This window comes from Pristis pectinata, chromosome 25 (assembly GCF_009764475.1).
Source record: "Pristis pectinata isolate sPriPec2 chromosome 25, sPriPec2.1.pri, whole genome shotgun sequence".
NCBI classification, from domain to species: domain Eukaryota; kingdom Metazoa; phylum Chordata; class Chondrichthyes; order Rhinopristiformes; family Pristidae; genus Pristis; species Pristis pectinata.
The window spans coordinates 21105589-21131429 of record NC_067429.1 but is presented as its reverse complement, the minus strand read 5'-3'; the positions used below and the strand labels follow the sequence as shown (position 1 = coordinate 21131429).

At 38.7% G+C, this 25841-nt stretch overlaps 1 protein-coding gene across 2 annotated transcripts in view; it reads left to right on the top strand.

Moving 5' to 3' along the window:
• The window catches only part of LOC127582854 (anion exchange protein 2-like), a 52322-nt gene extending 27309 nt beyond the window's left edge, over positions 1-25013 (top strand). For both annotated transcript variants that reach the window (XM_052038421.1, XM_052038423.1), the window contains 13 exons: positions 2005-2086; positions 3063-3247; positions 5860-6073; positions 8452-8658; positions 10204-10352; positions 11134-11328; positions 12802-12981; positions 15169-15258; positions 16595-16752; positions 17634-17887; positions 19771-19940; positions 21391-21564; positions 22710-25013. In XM_052038421.1, coding sequence (XP_051894381.1) covers positions 2005-2086; positions 3063-3247; positions 5860-6073; positions 8452-8658; positions 10204-10352; positions 11134-11328; positions 12802-12981; positions 15169-15258; positions 16595-16752; positions 17634-17887; positions 19771-19940; positions 21391-21564; positions 22710-22790 — 2139 coding nt within the window. In that variant the 3' untranslated portion in view covers positions 22791-25013. The remainder of the gene's footprint in view (positions 1-2004; positions 2087-3062; positions 3248-5859; positions 6074-8451; positions 8659-10203; positions 10353-11133; positions 11329-12801; positions 12982-15168; positions 15259-16594; positions 16753-17633; positions 17888-19770; positions 19941-21390; positions 21565-22709) is intronic.
• The last annotated feature ends 828 nt before the right edge of the window (positions 25014-25841 follow it).

Genomic DNA, 25841 nt, shown 5'->3' with positions numbered 1-25841 from the left:
GACATACAAACTCCTTACAGACAGCAGCCGGAATTGAACCTGGGTCGCTGGCGCTGTAATAGCGTTACACTAACCACTAAATATGATCAAAGTCATATTGGGCTGGGACAGGTCTGGGCTGTGCATGCACAGGAAACAACTACTTCCTGCCATGCAGTTATATTTCAGCTCAAAGTGAAACTAAATTCCTATTGGTATTGAGCCTGACAGTGCTCGCTTCTGCCACTGGGCACCTGGCATTGAAAATGATTCAAGCCTCAGCACTTCTATCCTTTACCACAATTCAAAAAATATGTGGAAAATTAAATCCTACTTAACAACTTTGTTTTGATCATTCTGTTTTTAACACATATAGAAAAGATTCTAATTCAAGCCACTAAGAAAATCACACTGGTATAGCCTCTGTCTGCTCAACACTTTCCTACGTATGGACACACCGTATTCACCTCAGTTCAGCAAGTTTAAATAACAAAAGCTAATACTTAGCAATTGCAATTTAACGAGAATGGATTTGACAAATATTTGGCACAGAGTTTTGCAAACTTCCCTTTGGTTTTTCTTTAAAGCATTAGCTTTCTGGAAATGTATAGAATAACCCTTAATGTCATTGAATGAACTATTCTTGAATCCTATTAATGAACTAGTCTGGCTAAAATAATCAAACCCTGTCCTAGGATGGTCTGAAATTAAATGGTTCATTTATTGGATAAACAAGTCTACTACTGAGGATTGACTTAGTTCCAAATTATTTTACCGTGCATATCCTCTCAAAGCCAAGTACTGATTGTACTCAACCTAAATTGGTGTCCACATAAGGTGTATTAGCAAAGGAAAGTGGGTGCCATGCAGATGGCTCCCCTTCCAAAGCTCTCTGATGTAGGTTAAAATTCTGCACCACTTCTATTTATCTATTCTACCTTATCTCAGACCTTCCTTTTATTCTTTCTTTCACTCCACATCTTCATCGCCTCTGCATTTCCTGAAACCCCACATACATACATATCCAGCTTTTCCTCAGTTCTGACTAAAGTTTATTGGTGTGAAACATTGTTTCTGCTCAAATGCTGCCAGTATTCTGCTGAGTATTTCCAGAATTTTCTGTTTGAATTTCACATTTCCAGGGTCCATGGTATTTTGCACATGTAAAGTTCTATTTCAATAGGGAATGCACTCTTAATAGCAGACTTGTTTCAATCCACTCCAGAGTATCTTAAATCCCAAATCGAGACATTGTGGGTTTTTCTTCACAATTGTCTTTTCATGGTATAAACAAGCAGGTCAAGAATTTTCAACTTTATTTGCTTTCTGTTCCATTCACATCCTGCTTTAAGAGTAAAATTTGTAACAAAATTGGATATTGTATAATATGTTAAGCTTTCTATTGTATCAATTCATTACTGGGTCTGAAAGGTATCTATTATCATAGTGTTAATATACACTCCGTTATACAAGGATTGCAGAATTACTGTACATAACTGAACATGAGAACTGTACAGGTGACACCCATGTTATGGCAATTCAGGTAATGGAAACTTGCCCTTACAAAATGCACAAATCACACCAAAAAAATCTGAGAGGCAGAATAAAAATTTGCTATTATGAAATTTATTTGAAAAAAGTAAATAAATAAACACCAACGCTTTATTGAACTAGCATTTCTTGACGCCTGCACAGATGATGCGGCTTCCTGTTGCAGAAAATCACAAGATGGACTGTTTTCGAGGAACACAACACCCCCATCCTCCAGCCGTAATGCAAGGGTCACCTGTACTGCAATCATACAGCCATCAACCGTAGCCTGCATAAATTCAGCACACATGTGCATATTTATGTCAGATCAAATGGTCAAAAATTTGACAATACACTGCATGATGTGGCATTCACAGTGTCAATGTACACAGCTACACAAACATCCATTTGTAATAATTCTTCCCTAGAATTTTTTTGGAGGTTTGCAAGAAAAATGGTTTGCATTTAAGTAAATTGCAATGTTTTGTTATTGAGGCAAAGGAACATCGGAAGAGGCATCACTCAGAAATAATGGACAAAATCCCAGAAAACACAGAAGCCACTTTAGTTCTTGTTGGTAAGTATGGCATATCCTTGTTGTGCCTTCTAATGAAAGTGGAAACAAAAAAGATGGCTTGAATTAGAACACCCTTCTGTCCTTGTGGCAGCAGTTGTGGTGGTGGTGGGGAGATACAAGTAGGTTGGTTTAGCTTGTTTCACCATCACACACTAACCAGATGCAGAAAGCTGGAAATCTAGAAGATGTAGAAATGCCTTGATAAAGTAACACTATGCAGATTATCTTCATGATGTGTCTTGGTTTGCTCATGGGTACGTTGTCAGTTATTTGTTGCTTTAGATGAGCATTTAACCTGGTATCATTCAAAGAAAAATACAGTTGTCCTGGCCAATATTCATCACTTTACCCAATACCAAAACAAATTACTATCATTCTTTTCATTGCTGGCCATAGGACACTTAATGTAGACTGGCTTCTATGTCTGATAACATAATATAAACACAGGTTTATTCGCCACTGCTACCCTGTGTTTCTGCAATGTTGTTATGTTGCCTTCGATTCCAGTAACATTTTTAATACCACTCTGTTACAATGAAAATCTTACCCTTCTTGTTAAACTTGAACTTCTTATACTCGGGTCTTTAATTTAAGCCTGTCTCTTAACTCTGAACACTGATGTTTTCTTCCACCTTCCATTCACCAACATCTATTTGACCATTTTTATTCTCCAAACTATTTGAAAGAGATTAAATTTTTATGTTTTAGTATCTCACTTTAGATCATTCACTGCTGTAACTCATTTTCTCTAATCCATAAGAATTTGTAGGAAATTATTTAAAAAAGAAATATTTGATGAAGAAAAATGTACCATTAAGTTATGTTGGCCTGGTAGTATAAATGAATGAACTGAATAATTCTGAGGCTTTGTTCTCAAGTCTAAACCTTTCAAGATTTAGTTCAAATATGAACTGAAATGGATGCGAACGAGATACCAAAACTACTCACAGACATCTCAATGCCTCCCCTTTGGCAGGTTGCGTGGAGTCACTGAATTGTCCAGCAATGGCCTTTGTGCGGCTGGAAAAAGCTGTCTGCTTGGAGTCAGTCCTAGAGGTTTCCATCCCTACCCGATTTATTGTAGTATTCCTGGGACCCAGCACTTCTAAACTGGACTACCATGAAATTGGGCGCTCAATTTCAACTTTAATGTCGGACAAGGTATGGAAACTTCCTGAAACTTGGAAAACGTTAACATGCTAATTCTCACCTTTTTGTCATAAACTCCTGGAAACTGACAACATGTTTCTAGTCGAGATCAATGCTCCATTATATTGAAGCACAATTATTAACTATAATGGAGCTTCCATCCAATTCAGAATTTGTTGCATTGAGAATTATGTACTCATAGAGTTCATAACAAGGAGAATACATATTTATTTATGTGTCAGAAGACTGTATACTGTAAGTTAATATTTCTTTTCCAAGGTTAACTAGCAAAGATCAAGGCAGAGTGTGAATACATTGAATGCACTGATTGTTTTAATTGTTTATACAGCCAGCAATTAAAGTGTTTTGCATGGCATATAGTAATTCAAATTCTGAGCACTCAAAATGATGTCGAGCTTTCTGTTACTAATAATAAATGATAACCAAGTTAAAGCAATTACCAAGCAATAGTGAGTGAAGTCAATTATGCATGCACCAATGATTGAAAGGCTTCAGCTGAGTTACCTTAGTAGGTCCTTATCTCATATCATATTCAGTTTTTAAAAGAACCAGGTTTTCCTTTTCTGTTATCTTATGACATATAACTTTGATAAGCTTTGTTCTGAGTAGGTTTAGAATAGGCTAGATCAACCCAATCATAGCTGCAAATCCAAAGTTAACGTGGAATACAGGCCCATAATGTAAGGAATAGGATTGTATCTGGTTTCAGTCAGTTACAATCAACGAGTGATTAATCAATTACTTTCTCGGTGTTGGTAGAAATTAGCCGTCAAATCCGCATTCAGACTGCATACTGAATAACATCTATCTAATGTATCAATATTGCAAGGAAGCATCAATTTTAATGTTTGTCATGGTCTATTTCTTAAAACATTATATATACATGGTCAACTCATTGGAATCACAATCATTGGAAGATCTTCAAGGTAGGGGACATGTTTCCAATATAGGCAGCCCCTTCGGTTGAAGATGACTTGTTTCCAATATAGTTCTGTGGGTTGTGAGATAACTCCTGATTCCTATGCAGGATCCACAGACTGTGCCACAGGTGGGGTAGATGGAGAGGTGGGTGGGTAGTATGGATTGTTCTGCCATTTGTGCTTGACCTCCATGCTCAAAGATTCTTGAGATGCTCAGTGCCTTTCTGAATGCTTCTCCACCAGTCTTATCCAGGGATTCCCATCAGCTGGTGAGGACATTCTTTTCAAGGAAGCTTTGAGGACATCCTTGAAGTGTTTTCTCTCATCTCCTGAGATTCACTTCCCATATTGGAACTAAGTTAGATTGCTTATTTCAGGAGTCTGACTTTAGGCATGCAGACAAGGTGGTCCACTCACTAGAACTGGCTAAACTAGGGATGTTGAACTAGTACTAGGGCTGCTGGCCTGCAATAAGATGTTTTGAATGAATGACCCAGTAAATTTGAACCATTTTGTGGAGGAAGCTTTGGTGGTAGTTATCCTGTGCTTTGATGTACTGAGAGGGAGCTGCCCACATTTTTGCTGCATACTGCAGTTTGGACACCACCACTGCTTTTGGACAGTGGTGCGGCTGGGTGCTGAATCTGAGGTCTTGGTCTTCAAACATTCTTTTGCTCAGGTGGTTGAATTGAGAATTGGTACACTGTTGTGATGGTGGACTTCATCACTGAAGTCAAGTCAAGTTTATTGCCATATGCACAAGTACAATGAGGTACAGGTACAATGAAAAACTTGCTTGCAGCAGCATCACAGGCATGCAGATTCACACAACAGAACATAAATTATACACAATTTGCACATAAATTATACAAGATAGTGAAGAAAAAGACTGTTCAAAACAGGACATTGGTGCAAAGACACAATTAGAAACAAGCCCATAAGTATTGCAAGAGGTGGTCCACTGTGCTCCGTTGCTGAGGTAGGACTAGGGTTGTGCAGGTCAGTTCAAGAACCTGATGGTTGTAGGAAAATAGCTGTTCCTGAACCTGGTGGTGTGCCTGCTCTCTGTCAGAGGCTCCAAAGATATGGGAAGTGATCCATGTTGAGAAAGGTCTCACATGGATCTTGATTGTCAGAGGGTAGCATTGTGTGGCCAGGAGAAAGATGAAGAACCTTTGTCTTCCAGATTTTTAATGTAAGCTCCAACCTCTCATCTGCTTTGATGAGGCAGACAATGAAGGTTTGGAGCCCTACCTCAGAATGGAGGCCAAGGTCCTTACGTACCTTAGACATTGGTGGATAATGATATAACAACATTCCTGTGATTTTCTGCTGACTCCTAGAGATTGCTTAACATGACTGAACATCATTTAGTGGTATACTGAAAACACAAATAGTACAAGTGTATGTCAAACGTATGGTTTCTTAATTCAACCCCCAGTTCATCTCCCAATGTTGCAGATAATAATAGTGAGAACACTTGGTTATTCCTAGCTGTAGAACCTACTATTAAGTTTTCTTGATGCTTATACATAGTAATAATAATTTAGACTAAAATAGGTCTACTACTGCTGTGCCTACTAGGCTCTCTCGGCTGTTCAATGTAAGGATGACTGGAGAAAGATATTTTCCTAATGCTGGAAAATCTAAATGAGGAGGCTTAATGATATTCTGTTTTCCCAGATTTTCCACCGAGTGGCATATGAAGCAAAGGATCTCAATGATCTGCTGAATGGTATCCGTGAGGTTCTAGACCACAGCATTGTCATTTCCCCAACAGAAGTTCAGGATGAGGAACAACTAAGATCTGTGGTGCCTTTCCAGCATGAAATGCTGTTGAAGAGGAAGAAATTACAGGATGACAAGCTGACAAAAACAGCTGAGCAATTACAGATAGGTAAATCAGGCTCTCTTTACATTAATCTATTTATATGTTTGAATGTCCTGGACATCAATGGCAATGCAGGCAATGATGGCATATCTTAACTGAGGAGGTGGTTAAGAATCAACCACATTAGTGGATCAGAAGTAACATACAGGTCAAACTGGGTCAGGATGACATATTTCTTTCCCTGAAGCCACGAAGCAGATGGGCTTTTATGACATTCCTGTAGCTTTGTGGTTACTGTTACTGAGACCAATTTTTTTTGTGATTCGTTATCCGTTTACCTACAAGAATTTAAAATCCTCAGGTGATTTGCTGGGATTCAAGGTCACACTTGATGGTCCAAACCTCTGGCTGCTGCTCCTGTAACATAACCACTATGTGACTGTTCTTGAGCTTATTCACCTACATACTAAGCTAGAGAGAGCGGGTTAGCACAAAGCTACATTCTGTTTACTGCCAAAAAACACATTCCATACAATTCCAACAAATTCCAGAAATCTGGGTTCAGCCAAGTACCACAGACCCAACATAAAAGAAATATCATGTAAATCAAAGACTCCTGCTTCTGCAGAAGGGCTCCATTAAGCCCAATGTGTCTGGACCAGTTGATTGAAGGATTGGAACAATGATTCCCCTGTTCATTCCCTGAACCCTGAATTCCCTTTTGAAAGTTCCTCTTTAATCTAATCACACTAGCTCTTCATTGATATCTTCTAGATCTTCAAGTATTCATTGAAAAGAAATCCATAGGATGAAGAAGAAAAATATGCATGTTTTTGCTACAGCAGTTTAATTTCATAAGCTACACTCATAAGTTACAGGAGTTATAAATAAAGTCCCGATTTTTTTCTCAGTTATCTAGTTAGTAATTCTACCAATGTAAAATGTTTCTCTTTATTTGTCAAACCTATTCTGATTGTGAGAAGCTTTTTAAATTGCCTCTCAACATTCAATACTTTAAGAAGAATGGCCCATCTTCACTATTCTCTTTACGTAAATATAATGCCCCATCCCCAGCATAATACACTGTAACACTGAAACGCCCAAAACACAGCCCTTGCGCCAGACACACAGGAGGTAAATGTTCCTGGAGTGTAACTTATGAAATTACACTGTTGTAGCAAAAACATGCATATTTTTCTTCTTCATTCTATGGATTTCTTTTCAATGAATACTTGGAATATCGACAAGGTGACCAGCTAGACAGAGTAATGTATCCAAAAGTGAGATTGGCACAGAAAAATTGTGCATTTTATGGTGACAAAATGCAAATTAGAAGATGAAGGCAGTACTTAAATTCCAGACAAGTTTGATATTGTTTGTATTTTCTATATGACTCATGGATGAACAATTGAATAGATTAGAAATGCATTGAGGTGATGATATTCGTCACTAATATCTGACTATGTCATGATGGACACACAAAGCATTGATGCTGGTCAGGCTGGATGGACTGACTAGAGGATCATTTATTCTCTGTTTTTGTTTTGTACTATATAATTCCACTCTGTCGTGGAACAAATTTAAGTTTTAAGTTTGGATACAATTATGACCAATGTTCACTCAATTTTGAAAGTGCTGCTTTGGCATCACCTTCACCACACCGACTTTAATAAAACTTACTCGAGGTGTATTGATTACTTTGACAGCACACTACATTAACATGTGCCAGGCTCCTTCAGTAATGGACATGGGAAGTCACAACAGCTTTATGCATGAGAATTAAATTTTCACAGCACAAAATGATCTTGAGACTGCTTTAGCAACTGGAGGCAAAGCTATTCTTTCATGCTCTTGTGTTGGTGGCAGAGATGAAAGATAATGGAAACTGGTATTGGCAGTGAAGACAATATCAGGCATTTAATAGTGACTAGCAGGCACTGTAGGTTATAGACAATGTAAGCAACAGATTTGCAGTTTAGCACGAAAATTGGGTGAAATAGATATTGAGCTCTGCAAACAATGGGAAATAAATGATGGTACAAATGTAGAAAAAGTAGAAGAAGAAAGAGATTATAAAATTGCTTTTAGCTTGAGATGGGCAAAAAGTTGTCAGTATCAGGAGGTGTGAATAACAGGATGGTGATTTTCTATCTGTGAATAATGAGCTGGTGGACATAGCCATCAATATGACTGAGGTGTGTACGAGACAGGTAATGTGAGTTCTTACTAGGGAACTTGGAAATAATTTTATAAGCAACCTGTCAAACGTGATAGATAAATTGAGAGACAGAGGGCTAGGATCAAATTCCCATTAAAACTAAACCAGAACAAGAGCAGTTCTAAAATTACTGTTGATCTCAAGAGCTCATGAAAATAACCTCAGGAGCAAGTTCACTTAGGTATTATGTCCAATTCAGTGGATGACAATGTTTCTATCATTCCAGTTCAAAGCAGACCAGCACCTACTGATGATGATGATCCTCTCAAAAGAACTGGGAGACCATTTGGAGGTGTGATCCGAGATATCAAGCGTCGCTATCCCAAATATCTGAGTGACATTAAGGATGCCCTGAATACTCAATGTTTGGCTGCAATTATCTTCATTTATTTTGCTGCCTTGACTCCTGCCATCACCTTTGGAGGTCTCCTTGGTATGAAGATATGATGAGAATTACTTTTCATTTATTAAATATTTAAAAAACACATACAATCATGAAAGTCAATGTATTTTCTTAAAGTGCTCTACTTAAAGCATCTGCTGGTGATGTATTCAACTGATAACCAACCCCCTTAATAAAAGTGGTTTGAATTATCACATTCAAGTAACTATGTGAAGGTAGAGTATTGCCAGAGTTAAAAGAAAAAAGAACTTCAAAAGTATTAATGAGAAAAGAAGTCCAGAATCCCCTAAAGCATAAATAGTTTGCACTGCAAAGTCAAATGCAATTAGGTATCACAAAGGATCTCAAAGTAGTAAAATATGAACAGTCTTGGTGCAACAAGGTAGATGCAACCACTGAGCAGAATCTCAAATGGAACATCAACATTTCCTGTTTGTTTTTGCTGGACTCATTTCTTTTCCACATGTCTGAACTTACCATAAAGTCTAAGTGCATCAAGGACTTAAACACCAATCTTGAATCTGAGTGCATTGGTTTTCTTTTCATCTACCTTGAACGTCTCTTCCTTCTAGTTTTGTTAAAAGCTTGACATCACTTAATAGTACTTTTTCCTTCTACTTTTGTTCATTTTAAGTTCCCTGTGACTATGACCCTTGACCACAGTTTCTCAATTTAACACAGCACAAAGCGCAACCCACGAGAAACTGAAGTAACACATAGACTAGTGATACCCAATTATAGCTAGTACACTGAGATATCTAGTCTCATAAAATACTCTATACTCTTAAAGGGCTTGACAAGCTTAACTTTGCTACGTAAATTAATCTTGTTGAATTTCAGTAATTATTTGTTCCAATTAATTGAAATAAGAACACAAGACCATGAGGAAGAAAAGCAGCAAAAGGCCATTCAGTCTCTCATTCTCTGCCATTCAGTAAGACCAGGGTGATCTTTTACCTCTGTACCACTTTCCTGCACTAACCTCATATCTTGTTTCCCTTTAATACCTAAAAATATATCAATCTTTTGTCTTGAATACATTCAGTGCATGAATCTCCACAATCTTCTTGGGTGGACACTTCTAAAGATTCCGGACACTACTTCTAATCCCTGTCCTGAATAGCCAGCCCCTTATTTGAGACTGTGATCCCTAGATCTAGACACTCCAGCCTAGGGAAACATTCTCCCGTGTCTACTTTGTCAAACCCTTTAAGAATTTTGTATCTTCAATGAAATCACCTCTTACTGTTCTGAATTCAAGCAAGTATAACCCTAGTCCGTTTAATCTTTTATCAAAAAATTCCATCATCCCAGCAATCAATATGAAAGAATGTTGAGGTTAAACATTTTAAAAAATGGGATGAATTTTATTTTTAAAAATTGCAAAAATTGTTTCCCAAACTCTACAAACTGAATGCTGACTGGGGGAATGGAACCAAGTATGGCACATAAGGAAAGTTGATTCATCTGTGAAGAGCACTAATGTTGGTCCTTTCCTCAGATGTTGGGCGATGAGACTATGCTTTCTGTGCCCTCAATGTTCCTCTGCCTAACTGCTCTCAATCTTGTTTCTAGAGGAGAAGACGAGGGGTAACATGGGTGTTTCGGAACTGATTGTCTCCACAGCAATTCAAGGATTTATCTTCTGCCTAATTGGTGCTCAGCCCCTGCTTATTTTGGGTTTCTCAGGTCCACTGTTAGTGTTTGAAGAAGCCTATTTTAATGTAAGTCTAAGAATTTTTATTTCTGTGACATTCAAGCCCAGTTTTTAAAAAGATTTGAATATCACAACCATGTTGAACCCTCTGTATTATGCAATGTCTGCTATCCAATGCTGTACATTTCATAGGAGACTATTACTTACTTGGTTCATTTATTTGCTAGTATAAGATTCCCACCAACCATGTGGTTGGGCCAATAATCCATTGGAAGCTCCAGTTACTAAGGTTCAACTTTGAACTTCATCATGGCTTGCATTGTTGCACAGTGTGGATAATATGCACATCTGGAGCTCCTGACAGAATGTAATGGATATCAGCCACAGCTCTGTCAAGTAATGTTGCTTTATTTTTACAAGCACCAGCTGAGCACAATGAATACTTAAATATCAAAATCTTTGCCACATGAGCAGAATTTGAACACATTTGCATTAACTATAAGTACTAAAGAAACGTTGCTAACAAATTTGTTGCTACAAAGCTGTGTTACGAGGGAATGATACTTCAAAAAGTCACTGAACTTAATAGATGTTATGATCAATAGATGATATGTTACTCCGAGATCATCATAACATGAAAGCAGAATGTAAAAACATAACAGAACTTCGGAATTGTTAATGAGAGAAGTTCTAAAACATAGTGACCTTACACTACGGAGTTGAATGGAACACAGAGTATTACCATAGATCTCCAAGTGGTAAAATATGGATTTTCCCTGTGTGGAATACAAGGGGCTACTGCTAAGCAAAATTTCAAATAAAACTTTAGCATTATCCTTCTCTTACAGTTCTGTGAATATATTGGCGTAAATTACTTGGCCGGTCGGATTTGGGTCGGATTATGGATGATTATTATCGTCATTCTTCTTGTTGCCTTTGAAGGCAGCTTCCTGGTTCGATTCATTTCTCGATTTACACAGGAAATATTCTCCATCTTAATCTCCCTCATTTTCATCTATGAAACCTTCAACAAACTATTTAAGGTATGTATAAACAAACTCGATTGTGTGAGACAACAGTGAGTCTAAGAGGCACAACAACAGAGGGAGACCAACGAAAAATCAAAAAAAATCAGAGAGTGGCCTGAGAGTAAGCCTATGAATAACATTAACAAAGTGCGTGAGAATAACAGTAATAGAGTGTTGTTGGAGTGACATTGTCACAGGATCCATTAATGATGGAAAGCAGGGAGGAACTAGATATTGTCTGCACTGTAGGATGTAAATATTATCGTGGATATAAGCTCAATAACTAGATGGAAAGGACAGCCACTGCGCAGATTAGATGTACTTCTGAACTCTGAACAACGAGCAGCAGTTTGGCAAGAGACTTGGGTGGTGCACATAATTAGATGGTATTTATGATCTTCAGGGAACTGAAAGCAGATCTTGCTTCTGATTACTGCATTGTAAAAGCAGTAAGGAATTAAAGATGAAATGATTTAATAAGTTTATCCATGTACAGAATAAGAACAACCCAAGCAAATAAGAATTAAGATGCAACAGTAATTGAAGAATACTATGTGATTTATCTTTGTTGTAATTTTTAATAACTAGGAATAACATTGTATGAAATATAAAAAGGTGATTTTAACTAGGTCCATCCAACAGAAACCAGGTTTACCTACAGATGAGGAGTTAGAGCTGGTCCATGTCAACTCATCAGATGCTGTCCCACCAGCTATGATTTTAGCCTGCACTTCTGCACAGTAAAAAGGGCATTCCCTAGAAACCACTGTGGTCCTATTTTACATAAATCCCGGCATCATCAAAGCCCAGGTGTTTTATTTTTAATTTTGGCTCTGTCTCCAGACGACCTAGTGAATACAGAAAAGGTTCTAAAGGAGATGTCATTTTGCTTGATTTTACTCACCCCTCCTCACCAACCACCACCCCCCCCCCTCCGCTCCCCACGCTCACCAACAAAATTGTCCAGTGGCATGAAGTGAAATCCCAGCTCCCTGGACTCATGTTGCCAAGGTCAGTACAGGTTGCTAATCTTTTGGACTCCACACACCCAATCCTACTTCAAGTTGCAATCAGACCTGCCAACTTACTTATATTAATTGACCAATCCTCAACAAACTTCTGTCATCTCTTAAAATGAATTGATCATTATAAATGTCATTAAACAGGGCGATAATTCATCTCCTTGGTCTATCCTTTCTTCATAAAGATACCACTATAGAACAGGATATCACTGGAGTGTTGAATGTGAGACGACTGCAATGGTTGATTTAAATTGTTTCAACAGAATCAATAAGGGTGGACAGTTTAAAAAATGATAAGTTTCAAGTGAAGGTAAGTTTCAGGAAACATTCTCCTTCCTGATTGACTTATCCATCCTTTTCCCAGTGGTTGATGGACAAATGATTGAATTAGTGACTTTTCATTCAGAAGATATATACTAAATGGAAGTAGCTCTTTGTCACTCATTGCTGCTTTTTTAAAAAACAGATTTTTAAAGCCCATCCTTTGACTGTGCATTACAACACAAATGTGACTGAAGCAATGATAAAGTCCGAAAAGTATCCTCAACCCAATACAGCTCTTCTGTCCCTTGTGCTTATGTTCGGAACCTTCTTTATTGCCATTTTCCTGAGACAGTTGAAAACCAGTCAATTTCTTCCAGGAACCGTGAGTAATTCTACTGTTGTAAATGGTAACCTGCTCCTTTTTGAACATGCTATAAATTTCTAAGGGACTGTTTGTGTTTATATGTTCAATGTTTGTTCAAATAGTCAGGAAAACTAGACTAATCATATTTGCTCAAATGATATGTGTTAACATGCTTACAAATTTCATCCATATTAACTGAAAAATCTTTTAAATTTTGTAATTTCTTTGGTTCTTCATACACAATCACTTTCTCTAGACTTCCTAACCTAAGCCATCCCTTCAGGCCCTGATGTCCATCACAACTTCGAACTTAGACAGATAGAGTCACAGAGTGAAAGAGTCATACAGCAGGGAAACAGGCCCTTTGGCCCAACACGTCCATGCTGACCATGGTGCCCACCAAGCTCATCCCATTTGCCTGTGTTTGGTCCATATCCCTCTAAACCTTTCCTATCCATATACTTATCCAAATGTCTTTTGATTGTTATTGTACCTGCTTCAACCATTTCTCTTCTTGTGAGCCTCGCTGGTCCTTCCCAACCAAACCAGATGTTCAAAATCTTTTTTGCTTAATCAGTCTTCCACACCTCCCCAATCCCATCAAGCTATATAATCCTCTCTGATTCAATTAAAACAGATTTTGTTTTTAATTTTTATAATGTGTCTATTGAATTAGAGAAGTTGTATTTTAATAGTTTCACCATATGGAATCTTCATTGAACAAATTGGATCTTCATTGAAGAAATTGGGAATAAAAGATCATTCACACTGTAATTTCAGCCATAATTAATTAGAATGGATTATTATGAAGCTTGAGCACTATATTTCCCCTCAGTCATTTATTTAACTGACATGATTATAAAAGTATTAGAAATATCACGTGCTCCAATAGCAGATGATGAGAACTTTGCTATCTGGTAGTTTTGCTTCCCATTGACAGAATCAAGATTCAGGTCACCAAGCTCTCTACTTCCTCAGAAGGCTAAGAAAATTCGATATGTCCAGTGAGCCATAGAAAGCATCCTTTCCGGGTGCATCACAGCTTGGTATGGAAACTGCTCTGCCCAAGACCACAAGAAACTGCAGAGAGTTGTGTAAATAGCCCAGTCCGTCATACAAACTAGCCTCCCCTCCATTGGATCCATTGACACTTTGCACTCCCTTGGGAAAGCAGCCAACCCTTCCCACCCTGATTATTCTCTCTCCTCCCCTCTCCTGTCGGGCTGCTGATACAAAAGTTTGAGAGCACGTACTACCAGGCTCAAGGACAGCTTCTATTCTGCTGTTATCAGACTCTTGAATGGACTTCTCATATGCTAAAGGATGAAGTCTTGATCTCCCAATCTACCACATCGTAGCCCTTGCACTTTATTTGTCCACCTGAATTGCACTTTCTCTGTAAATGCAACACTATATTTTGCATTCTGTTTTTCTTTTTACTATTTCAATGTACTTATGTGTGGCATGATTTGCCTGGATGGCACACAAACAAAAGCTTATCACTGTATATCAGTACAGGTGCCAATAATAAACCAATAAGATAAATTTATTAGTCACATGTACATTGAAACACACAGTGAAATGGATCTTTTGCGTGGAGTGTTCTGGGGGCAGCCCGCAAGTGTTGCCCTGCTTCCGGTGCCAACATAGCATGCCCACAACTTCCTAACAATACCAAATCATTCATTAACTGCTACCACCCTGCCCACCACATCTTTTGTGAAATACATATAGGGCATCGCAGGATAATGTTCTTACATACATCCATAAGTCAGGAAATACACAAAAATCACTTGATATGGTAACCATCCCTCCACGGTATTGTAATGAATGGCATCGAAAACATATAAGACTGATAAGAAAGGACAATTACCAAAAGTGGAGAGAGAGGAAACCAGTCCTGCTGTTTGTAGGAGCAAACCTATGAATGTACATTGTACTCTGAATTTAATAATATTGTGGGAGCTTGTTCATATGTAGCAGTGTCCTTCGTAACCCAGGGACACCCTGTAAAGAACTGATACTTAGTAAAGACCACCCTTATGCCAATTCCTTAATAGTTCATTAGGAAACTTTTACTGAGTAAATCCCACATCCACACCCAAAATATCCAGAGCTCCACTTAGGTAACTGCAAGTTTAGCCTGGCATTTTATCATTTGTTATAGGCCTTATGATGAACACAGTTCTCTTTTCCTTTTTTTAGATCCGGCGTGTAATTGGTGATTTTGGAGTTCCCATTGCCATCTTTACCATGGTGCTAGTAGATTTCTTCATTAAGGACACCTACACCCAGGTTAATAGACTCACTGATAATCATCCGTTTCAAGAAGATTCTCTTGCTTAGATGGGGTGGTGGGTTGTGGAGAGGTGGTTGTTGTGGGGAGCAGGGATAGAGTAAGCAAGATTATTCTGAGGTCAGGTCATCTCCCAAAGGACACATAGGTCAGTCAGTGATTGAAACCTAGCTACATTCTGTAATAACTTCAGATAGCCGGAACATTGGCAAAACTCTGATATTGATGATGATTGAAGACAATTGGTGACACTGGGGATGGTACATCTGTTGCAGGTGGCTAGTGCCTTCTTGACTAGATTTCTAATACCTTCAAAAGTAAATGGTCTTAATATTGGAATTCTCCCAGCTGAATTAGCAGTTAAGAGCTTATCAGTACTCATGATCTCAGTGACTCTCCATCATTTCCTCGTATGAACCTGGGAAAATGTACTGTCAACTCCATTTATGTGAGTGCACAAAAACTTTGACAATCCACTATCTGACTATTCGGAAATCCCAGTCGCCCAGCACCTGGCTCATCAGGTTATGTCTGTTGCTCTCCTCCCACCCACCCCTCTTCTGACTCGCAAGGGCCTGGGTTCCAATGCACCCTTTCACTCACTCAGGCCCCAGTTCCTGCACTCCCATCTGACTCAGTGAGGGCCAGATCCCTACATTGCCTTCCAACCTGCCAGGGCCCCAGTTCCACACTTCCTTCCAACTGACCAGGGTCTAATTTCCTGCACTCCTTTTACTCCTACCTGGTTCACTGGGAAATCTATTACAATACTGTGTAACATCAAAAAAAGAATTAAATACGTATTGGGGTAGTAATTTAATAGACTGGAAAATTTACCAATCTGGTACCATCAAAGTCCCGAACATACCAGCCTATTGGAGTTTTACTGTATATGGTTAAAGTTAATCTGAATGATCAGATAAATTAGACAATTTGTGTCTGCTGTAATGAAACAACTTGACATGTTAACACAGTTCATAATTTGTCCAGGCAAACCAAGAAGTCCTTTAAATTTTATAACTTCCTTAATACCTCAGATGTGAACTAGCTTCTCCAAGCCTCCTGATCTGGGTCACCTCTTTGGGCTCCTAAAACCGCTGATGTAGCAGAGTATGTGGATCTCTATAGGTGAACACCCTCACATCGCATGATGCAAGGGGAATCCGTACCCATGTGAATAGTTCAGTAATGTGATATGGTCTGTTGAACGTGGTGTCAGTTTTTGCGCTGAGCAGCTATTCATGTGACTAAGCCTAAAATATAGTCAATAATGTTGGTTAGCATGTTTAGTTTACACAAAGCTATTTACACTCAATCTAATTCTTTTCATTATAGAAACTCTATGTTCCAGATGGTCTTCAGGTGACAAACTACAATAACAGAACTTGGTTTATCCACCCTCTTACTGATATGCCTTATTGGATGATACCTGCCTCAGTTATTCCAGCCATTCTAATTTTTATTCTTATCTTCATGGAATCTCAGATCACAACGTAAGTCTTTTAATAAAAATATCTGAGGCCTGAGATGCTGGAAAGTAATATTAAGTCACAGCTTAAAATACTGGCTCAAGTTAATTGAGGGGTCTTCTCTGGCTGAAGGAAGTGCCATTAAGTTTACTTCCAAATTTCTGTATACTTTAAGGTTTGTTTTGTGAGTATTGCCCATCCTCCTTATCACCTGTGGAAGTCAGAATGTTAACGGTATTATTTATTCGGCAATACTGATTTTGCTGATTGGTAATTGAAACTGAAGTTTGTAACCAAAGAAGAACATACTGTTATCTACCTATTCCTCATTACTACAGTAAATTTGCATTCTCTTGTCCACCCCTTTGATATCTCCAGAGTAACCCTTCCAACAGTCTCTTGTAAATGAAAATCAAAACAACTGCAGATGCAGGATATCAGAACTAAAAACAGAAACTGCAAGAAACACTCAGCAGGTCCAGCAGTACTTGTGGAAAGGGTTAATGTTTTGTGACTGACCTCCCACTCTCCACACACTATAAACTCCTAAGGTTTTAGAAATGTCCATCCCAGGAATCTCCACTCCTTTGCCTCCGTCCTTTTTGCAACAGCTTGCATCCTCACCTCAACCACCCTCCACTTCCCATTTTAGGAATTAATGGCCTTCAGTAATCCAAGTCCCACTGTGTGGAATTTGCTCACTAAAGCTTTCCATCACTTTCCTCTCACTGCATAAGGAGTTCTCCAAACTAACTTCTTTGAAGAAGCATTTGAACCCTTTTCACTGTCTCTCAGGATCTATCTTTGGCCCAGGGAATTCTTTCCTATGTTAAAATTGCTATAAAAAGAAAACAGTGGAGTGAATCATGACTTCATTGGTCTCATCTGTTCTTTGTTCCTATCAGTCTCATTGTTAGTAAGCCAGATCGGAAAATGGTGAAAGGTTCTGGATTCCATTTGGATTTGTTGCTGATTGCGATAATGGGTGGGATCAGTTCCATCTTTGGAGTGCCTTGGCTCAGTGCTACAACTGTGAGGACCATCACTCACTGCAATGCCCTTACCGTGATGAGCAAATCTGTTCCACCGGGCCACAAGCCCCAGATTCAAGAAGTTAAGGAGCAGAGAATAACTGCATTTGCTGTTGCCATTCTAATCGGTGAGTAAGAATGGAAGGGTTGGAAAATCACCTCTTGAACCGCGTAGCCCTTGCGGTGAAGGTACCACCACAATGCAATTGGATAGGGTGTTTCAGGATTTCAGTCCAACAGGAACATTATATTTTCAAGTCAGGATGATGTGTGACTTGGAAGGGAACATGCACTGGAAACCCTGTCCTTCTTGGTGACAGAGGATGTGGATTTGGGGGATATCAGAGTAACCTTGGCAAGTAACTGCAGTGTATTTTGTAGATACCACTCAGAGCAGCCACAGTGCACCAATGATGCAGAGAATGAATATTTAAGGATGGATGAGGTACAATTAAGCTGGATACTTATGTTGTTGGAGTTGGCAAATTGAAAGTATCCCATCATGCTGCTGACATGTGCTTTGTAATGGCTTTGGGGTGTTAGAAGGAGAGTCACTTCTGACCTGCTCTTGTAACCAAAGTATCCTGGCTGAGTTCTCAATGCAGTGAGTGGTTAGGACCTGGAAGGCACTGTTGGGATAGCAGTGGAGGCAGATTCAATTGTATCCTTCCTAAAGGATCTGGAAAAGTATCTAAAGGGAAAGCATTTGCAGGTCTAAGGGAAGAGAGACTTAGTTACCCGAATGCCCTTCATCCATACTATAACCATTCTGTAATTATGTGATATGGTGATACACAGCTGGTCCATTTGACTTTCCAGTCAACGGTAGCCAAACCCAGGTTATTGCTGGTTGGAGATTCTTGCCATTGAACATCGAGGGAAGTTGGAACTGGCACTTCTGTGGCTCAAATGTTCCATGTGACTTATCAGCCAAGACTAGATCTCATTGCATGTAGTCATGGAGTGCTTCATTTTCTGAGGAGCAGATGGAACTGAACAGCAGTGAACAACCTTATAACAGAACAAAAGTCACCGTTGAAACAGCTAGAGGAAGATGGGCCCATGAATCTGCCTTAAGGAATTGCTGCAGTGACATTCTGGGGCTGGGATGATTAATTTCCAACAATCACAACTATCAATGTTTGTGCAAGACAGACATAGAAAACACTGAAAACATTCAGCAGGTCAGGCAGGATCTAAGGAAAGAGAAACAGGGTTAATGTTTCAGGTCAAAGACCCTTTGGGAAAATTATGACTCTAATTAATTGAGCATTTTCCCTCTGCTGCTCATTGACTTCTGTTTCGTCAAGACTCCATGATGTCACACTTGGTCAAATGCTGCCTTGACGTTATGGGCAGAAACCCTGACATTATCTCTGAAATCCAGTTCTTTGATCCATGTTTTTGGACCAAGACTGTGATGAGATCTGGAGCCCAGTGGTTTTAGCAAAACCCAAATTGGACATGGTGTGCAGGTTGTTTTTGCATAAGTGCTACTTTACAGTATTGTGGATGATACCTTCTATTACACTGCTGATGATTGAGAGTAGGCTGATCAGGCAGTACTTCATTGGATTGGATTTGTTCTGCTTTTTGTTGGAAAGCATTGACAACTAAACTACTAGGTTGTTGCAAAATCACACCTAGCTGACTACTATCGCTCATTAAAGGAAATCTGTTGTCTTTATCTATTGTGGACCTAGTTGCGACCCCAGACCCATCAACGTGGTTAAGTCTTAACTATCCTCTGAAATGGCCCAACAAGCACTATTTTTATTGGTCTAGTTGGTGGCACACATTCCATGTAGGAATAAAAAAATAAGATTCCCATTGCAAAGGTTACTTTCAAATGACTGAGCCGTGAATGTATATTATATCTGAAGTAAGCTCCATTACCTGACTCTTCAATGGAAACTGTAAAAACAATACCAGATCTGAGATATTTAGGGAAATAAGTATATATCATGGCTATATATGGAATCTCAATTTTGTAAATGGATTAATTTTCCAGGCCTGTCTATTTTGATTGGAAACATTTTGCGGAATATCCCACTTGCTGTCCTGTTTGGAATCTTCTTGTACATGGGAGTGACATCTTTGAATGGAATCCAGTTGTTTGATCGTTTACTACTACTGTTGATCCCACCTAAGTATCACCCAGACCTTGCCTACATACGTAAAGTAAGTACTTGTATTAAGTTGGCTTGTGACTGGTCACAATGGGCCAGAATTTTCTCGAAATAACGCTAATACCTTCAATGCTTATTAGTATTAAAGTGTACATTAGACAACAACTGCTCTATGCAATTAAATGCAGAAATTAGGATGTTGCAATCCAAGTTGTCCTAAGATGTTGGGCTAAAAGCATCTTACCGAGAAACACATAATTGAAACACATGGGGAATGGCAATAAATTAGGGATGTGATAGATATTCAATAAATGCATTGTGAAAAGGGCATATCCATTCCACTGTAACTAAATTTTTAATGCTTTAATATTTTGATTATTATGAACAAACCTCTCCAACACTGAAAATTAAGCTTAGTATGTTATGAACTTCATTCCTTCTGATTGAAATAATAGATTTTGAAAAAGTAACTAAATATATTTTTTTAAATCTCTATTTCTTTTTTTAAATTTCATGTTCTTTCTCTCTCTTTATTTCAATTCCTATGCATGATCTGGCTTGAATTACATATTAGCCCAGATTTCACTGCCACAAGTTTGCTGCCTACAATTGATGCCCACTGTCACCTTTTGGTCTAGCTTAACAGATCTGAATGCGAAGGGCCTACCTTGTTGGCACAAAGCAGTCCAAAGGCTAGCTGGGTGTTCCACAGCAGTGGCAAGACCACATTCAATGCAGTGGAGAGGACCTGTCCCCAAAACTGCACTGAAAGCTTTTGACATCTGATAAAGCTGTCAGGTTTTAAATGGTTCCAGATGTCTCAAACATTCAGAAATTCCCTGGGAACATTCTGCCTCTGGATTCTGCATGAAACAGCAGAGCAGGACCTTACTGAAATTCCCTGACATTTACACTGCGACACCGTTCTGGGATCCTGTCTATAGATCTGCAAGCCCATGTATTTGAATGAGGATGAATGTCTGCAGGGAAGGAAAGAGAGAACAAACAAGTTACGACTGTATAATTGTTTGTGCTTGCTTTAATGTTTTAAATTATTTGGAAGTGTTCAGCATTCCAGTTGAGTTTTATTTTTTAAAAAATTCTACAATTTTTTAAACATATTTCTGAATGTCGGGGTCTTTCAGCAGCATTGAAAACGTTTTTGTCCTTGATGGTTGAATTTTCAGCTGTTTTGAAGGCAGAGCATATTCAGTCCCACTCTTGTAAAAGCATTAAATTGCACAATGACCTACCATTGTGTAGAGCCCACCCATACAGATTGAGACCTCATTCAACTCTAAGTTGACAGCAGTAGATAAGCAGAAAATGAGTCTCTCTTACTCTGTGGACCAGCAGCAAGAGTGGGCAACTTACCAATGCCAACAAGTATGGACTAGGTGAAAAGTAAGGGATATCTTTTTGTTCTTAATCATTTCTTTCAAGACTGAATGTAAAATGTTTGCACCATTCCAATTCGAATGTTTCTCTGTTTTTTTACCTAGGTCCGTACCCGTCGTATGCACATCTTTACTTTGATTCAGTTAATCTGCATTGCGATTCTGTGGGCAGTCAATAAATCTGCTTTTTCATTGGCTTTCCCCTTCGTTCTTATTCTTACCGTCCCCCTCAGAATGTTTGTGCTTACCAAGATCTTCTCACCATTAGAGATGAAATGTGTAAGTATCCAAATGCTTGAGTAAGAGATATTTCAGAACTTTTCTTCTGTAAATTTTAAATTGAGTTGAACTCTATAGTAAAGGTATTTTGGGATATAGACATGTGTAGTGTTCCCAACCGCCTTTAAGATCTTTTCAAGTATTAAAGTACTCAGGAGAAACAAGAGACTGCAGATGCTGGAATCTGGTACATCAAACAATCTGCCGGAGGAACTCAGTGAGTCCAGCAGCATCTGTGGGGGGCGGGGAAGGAATTGTCGATGTTTTAGGTCAAGACCCTGCATCAGGACTACTCAGTTCAAGGAAAACAAGAATAAGGCATTAAAAAATTGAGTGTTCTTACCTTTTTTTTTCCAATGTTTCTGATCGTTAGTTATAAAAATTTTTAGAGCAGAGAATGGTAGGTACTTGGAACAGGCTGCCAAGGGTGGAGGTGGAAGCAGATAAGATAGAGGCTTTTAAGAGGAGGTTAGATAGACACATGAATATTCAGGGAATGGAGGGATATGGATAATGTACAAGCAGAAGATATTTAATTTTATGTTCAGCACAGCCATTGTGGGCTGAAGGGTCTATTCCTGTGCTGTACTGTTTTATATTCCTCCTAGCTCTGTATTTAGGTAAATATAAGTAGATAATGTCTTTTTGATGAGAATCTTTAACTATGCCTTTACATTTGAAGAAAGGCAAGGACTTCAAACTCATTTAAGGCACAACTGTTAGCAAATTTTGCAGCTTAAGAAACAACAGAAGCATTCATTGTTGTCCTACATATCTGTTAAGCTGCAAGTAGATAATATTTTCCTGAGTACAATAAATTCTGGTAGCCTTAGGGCAAACCAATACTGGAGATGGTCCTCACATGAGTTTTTGGCCTATTACTTGCATGTGCAAAGGGTCTAATGCATCTTCCCATCTATTCTTCCCTTCCTATATTTTCTTGTGTCTATATCTGGAGATATGTTGTTCACAGAGTCCTGATTTTCACAGCCAGGGGCAATATACTTCTTCCCGCCATCCTTCCTATACTGATTTCATTTTCTGTTTCCAATTTATCTATCTCCACATTCCCATCACTAAGCTGGTGGGATTTACACACATTCAGAAATGCAGTGAAGTAACAATGCTTTTATTCTTTTATGAAGTTGGATGGAGATGAAGTGGAACCTACGTTTGAAGAGAAGACAGGCAAGGATGTCTATGATGAAATACCAATGCCATCCTAAAGGACTCCAAACTGATTCCGGACATAACTGTTAGCAAATTGCAGCTTAAGAAAGAACAGAAGCATTCAGTGTTATCCTACTTATTTTTCTTTGTGAATTAATGAAAGTCTGCTCAATAGCCAAGAGGGAGGAGTGAATTTCAAAGTTGTACAATTGTCAAAACATAATATCATCCCAGTTGTTGGGGCTACATGAAGCAACATTGTTGTCATGGTAACTTCATATAGAAATATGACTGACATCCCTATGTTTAAAAAGACAAAAGTACAACTTTGTACTCTTTACCCAAAGATCCCAAAGTTTTACAAGAATACCAGTGAAATATGAAACATGCACTGCTTGTTTCATTTGTCACATTAAAAATGTCATTGCCCATTCTGATCCCAATTCTGTAATAATACTGCTGCAGCTGCAAATAACAATACGAAAAGCTGTCGCTGTCACATTACAAACCCCTTCATCTCAAATTTATTAAATTACATTCCAATGCACAAATGTAATTACTGCAAAGCTGCAAAGTATTAATTATTTTTTTTACATGAGTTAATATGGGGTTTCCTAGGCCCCAATACTTGTAGGGTGTGGATGTGATGGTGTGGTGTGTATTTCTGGTGGGGCAGGGTTGCGGGAGCAAACTAGAAAGTCAGGAGATGGTAGTTCTGTTGAATTAAATAACAAGGATTTTTAAAAATATTTTGTTCTGTTTCCTACCTGTCAAGCAGCCAGATTGACAGCAGGAAGGCTATCTGCAGAAGGCCGTAACAGGGGACCATTGGTCTCTGTGTTCAGCAAACAGAAGTATACAGTTTGAGTCAGTGTGCTGGGTGATAGGGTTGGGGAGGGATTAGGTTAGTATTGGGCTTCCCATTGTGAGGGAGTTTGGATGGGGGTAGGTGTTGGGATCAGAAAACATCAAAGGTTGGTGGTGGAGGGAGGGGGAGGGGGAGTCAAACCAGGTATCAGCAGAGGGGAGGCAGAAACGGGAATTATTGTAGGTTGGTGTGCGGAGAAGAGAGACCGAGTTGGATTAACAATTGGAAGAGAAAAGTAAACCAGCAAGTACTGCACATTAGTGGGGAGTTGGGATTGCCAATTTGGAGTAAGATCAGTAAACAATGCAAGTTTTTGGATATTGGGGTTGGGGGATGATCACAGCATAAGATTGATGAGGGGAGTGGGACAAAGCACTCCTATTCCTCCTGGTCAACAAGTAGTTCTATAAAGAGAACTTAACTGTGGAATCATATGCTTTATCCTTACAAACCTGGTGAACCAGTACCAAATGTAAATGCCTTCCAAGGGAACAGAACTTTATTTACCCATTGTAATTAGGGACTTGCCTCTTCAGGGTGGGTTCCTGGATGCTCCCAAATTTCCATTGAAATTGAAAGCAGTATATTCTCAAAAGGTGAAGGTCTGGTTTCCCAAGCTAGCCAATCCTCTTCTGCCTGTTTTGGAATGGGTCGAATTCCAGCCCCCCCCCCCCACCCCACCTTTATCAACATGTATGATTCTGAGTAGTTAGCAATCATTTCATTATTAAACGCTTTTGAAGGCTCTATCCTTCAGATTTAAAAGGCTTCTTTCAAATAAATACACTGATTAATGTTTTATATAAGTGGCTGGACTCAAAAGAAATGCAGTTCCTTTTTCTTTCAAGTATTTTAACCGTGAAATACTATCTTTTAATAGCAATAATTACTAGTGAAGATGCAGCAATCTTTTGTGTGTGTTTTATTTTGCACATACTAACAGCGCTCAATTTTGCCATTGATTCCATTCATCTAAATTGCTTTGATGATCTATCCCACATTTTTAATTATCCATGCTTTGATACATCAATATTTTGATTGAACTATCATAATTTCTTCGATTTATTGGATTATAGATAAGGCAGGAATGTTTCTTCTATGTCAAGATTTCATTCTGGATTTAATACTTTTAGACTGTTCGTATCAGTGAAGGAAAAATGATATAAAAACAAAATATGCCTTTTTACAAAGGTTAATTTAGAATTGTTCGATATTTGGACAAGCTCTGTTGAAATTGTACAGTTAATAATTTTTCCTTGCATGCTTGAACATTGTGAAGATTTGCTGAAACATGATGGGATGGGGTGAAGACATCACCTTGATAATAAATAATATTCCTATGATTGCTTATTGATGTGATTACTTTTTCAGTCTGAGTTGTCCTTTCCTGAATAAAAATGTGTTCAAACAATCTCAGCTTTCCAGTTTTTCCATTTTTTCCCAGCTGAATGATTCCCAGTAATCTAATATTTCTGAAACCATACAAGCATGTGAATTAGACATTGGCTGCTTTAGCCTGCTCTGTCATTTAATAAGATCACAACTGATCTGTCACATCAAATCGACATTTCCATCGACCCACGGCAACCCTTCAACCTAATCCTTATCAAACATTCCTCTGGTTCAAGTCTTCCTTCAGTTTAAACTAGTTTTCAAACCATTTTATACCCACATCTATGGATGGTTTCAAGGTAACATGTATAGGTTTCCAACACAGAAGCTAGAAGCAAATTAGTTGTAACAAATGAGCTGCTGGAGGAACTTAGTGGGTCAGGCAGCATCTGTGCAGGGAAGTGGACAGTTGACGTTTCAGGTTGAGACCCTTAGGGTTAGGGTTAGGGTTAGGATCTGGACTCCTGACCTGCTGAGTTCCTCCAGCAGCTCATTTTTTGCTCCAGATTCCAGCATCTGCAGTGTGTTGTGTCTCCAGCAAACTAGTTGTAGTAGTTAGGATCATCACAGTATGTGCCCAAGGTAACTCTTACCACACGAGGGTGCTGTTGATTTAGTCTTCATTCCTCCTACTCCACTTTCTTCCCATCCCTTTCCTCCTTTGATATCCATGTTCAAGGAACATTTACCTACTTCTCCCATCAGGTGGCATGGAATTTTATTTTTACTTGCAAGAGGAAATTCCTTTCTTAACCTCCTTCTAATTTCCAAAAGGAAAGTTGGAAATGTGTGTGTGATGTGTGAACAACAATGCCCTTAATCGGAGTCTTTCTGAATCTTTTCAGCA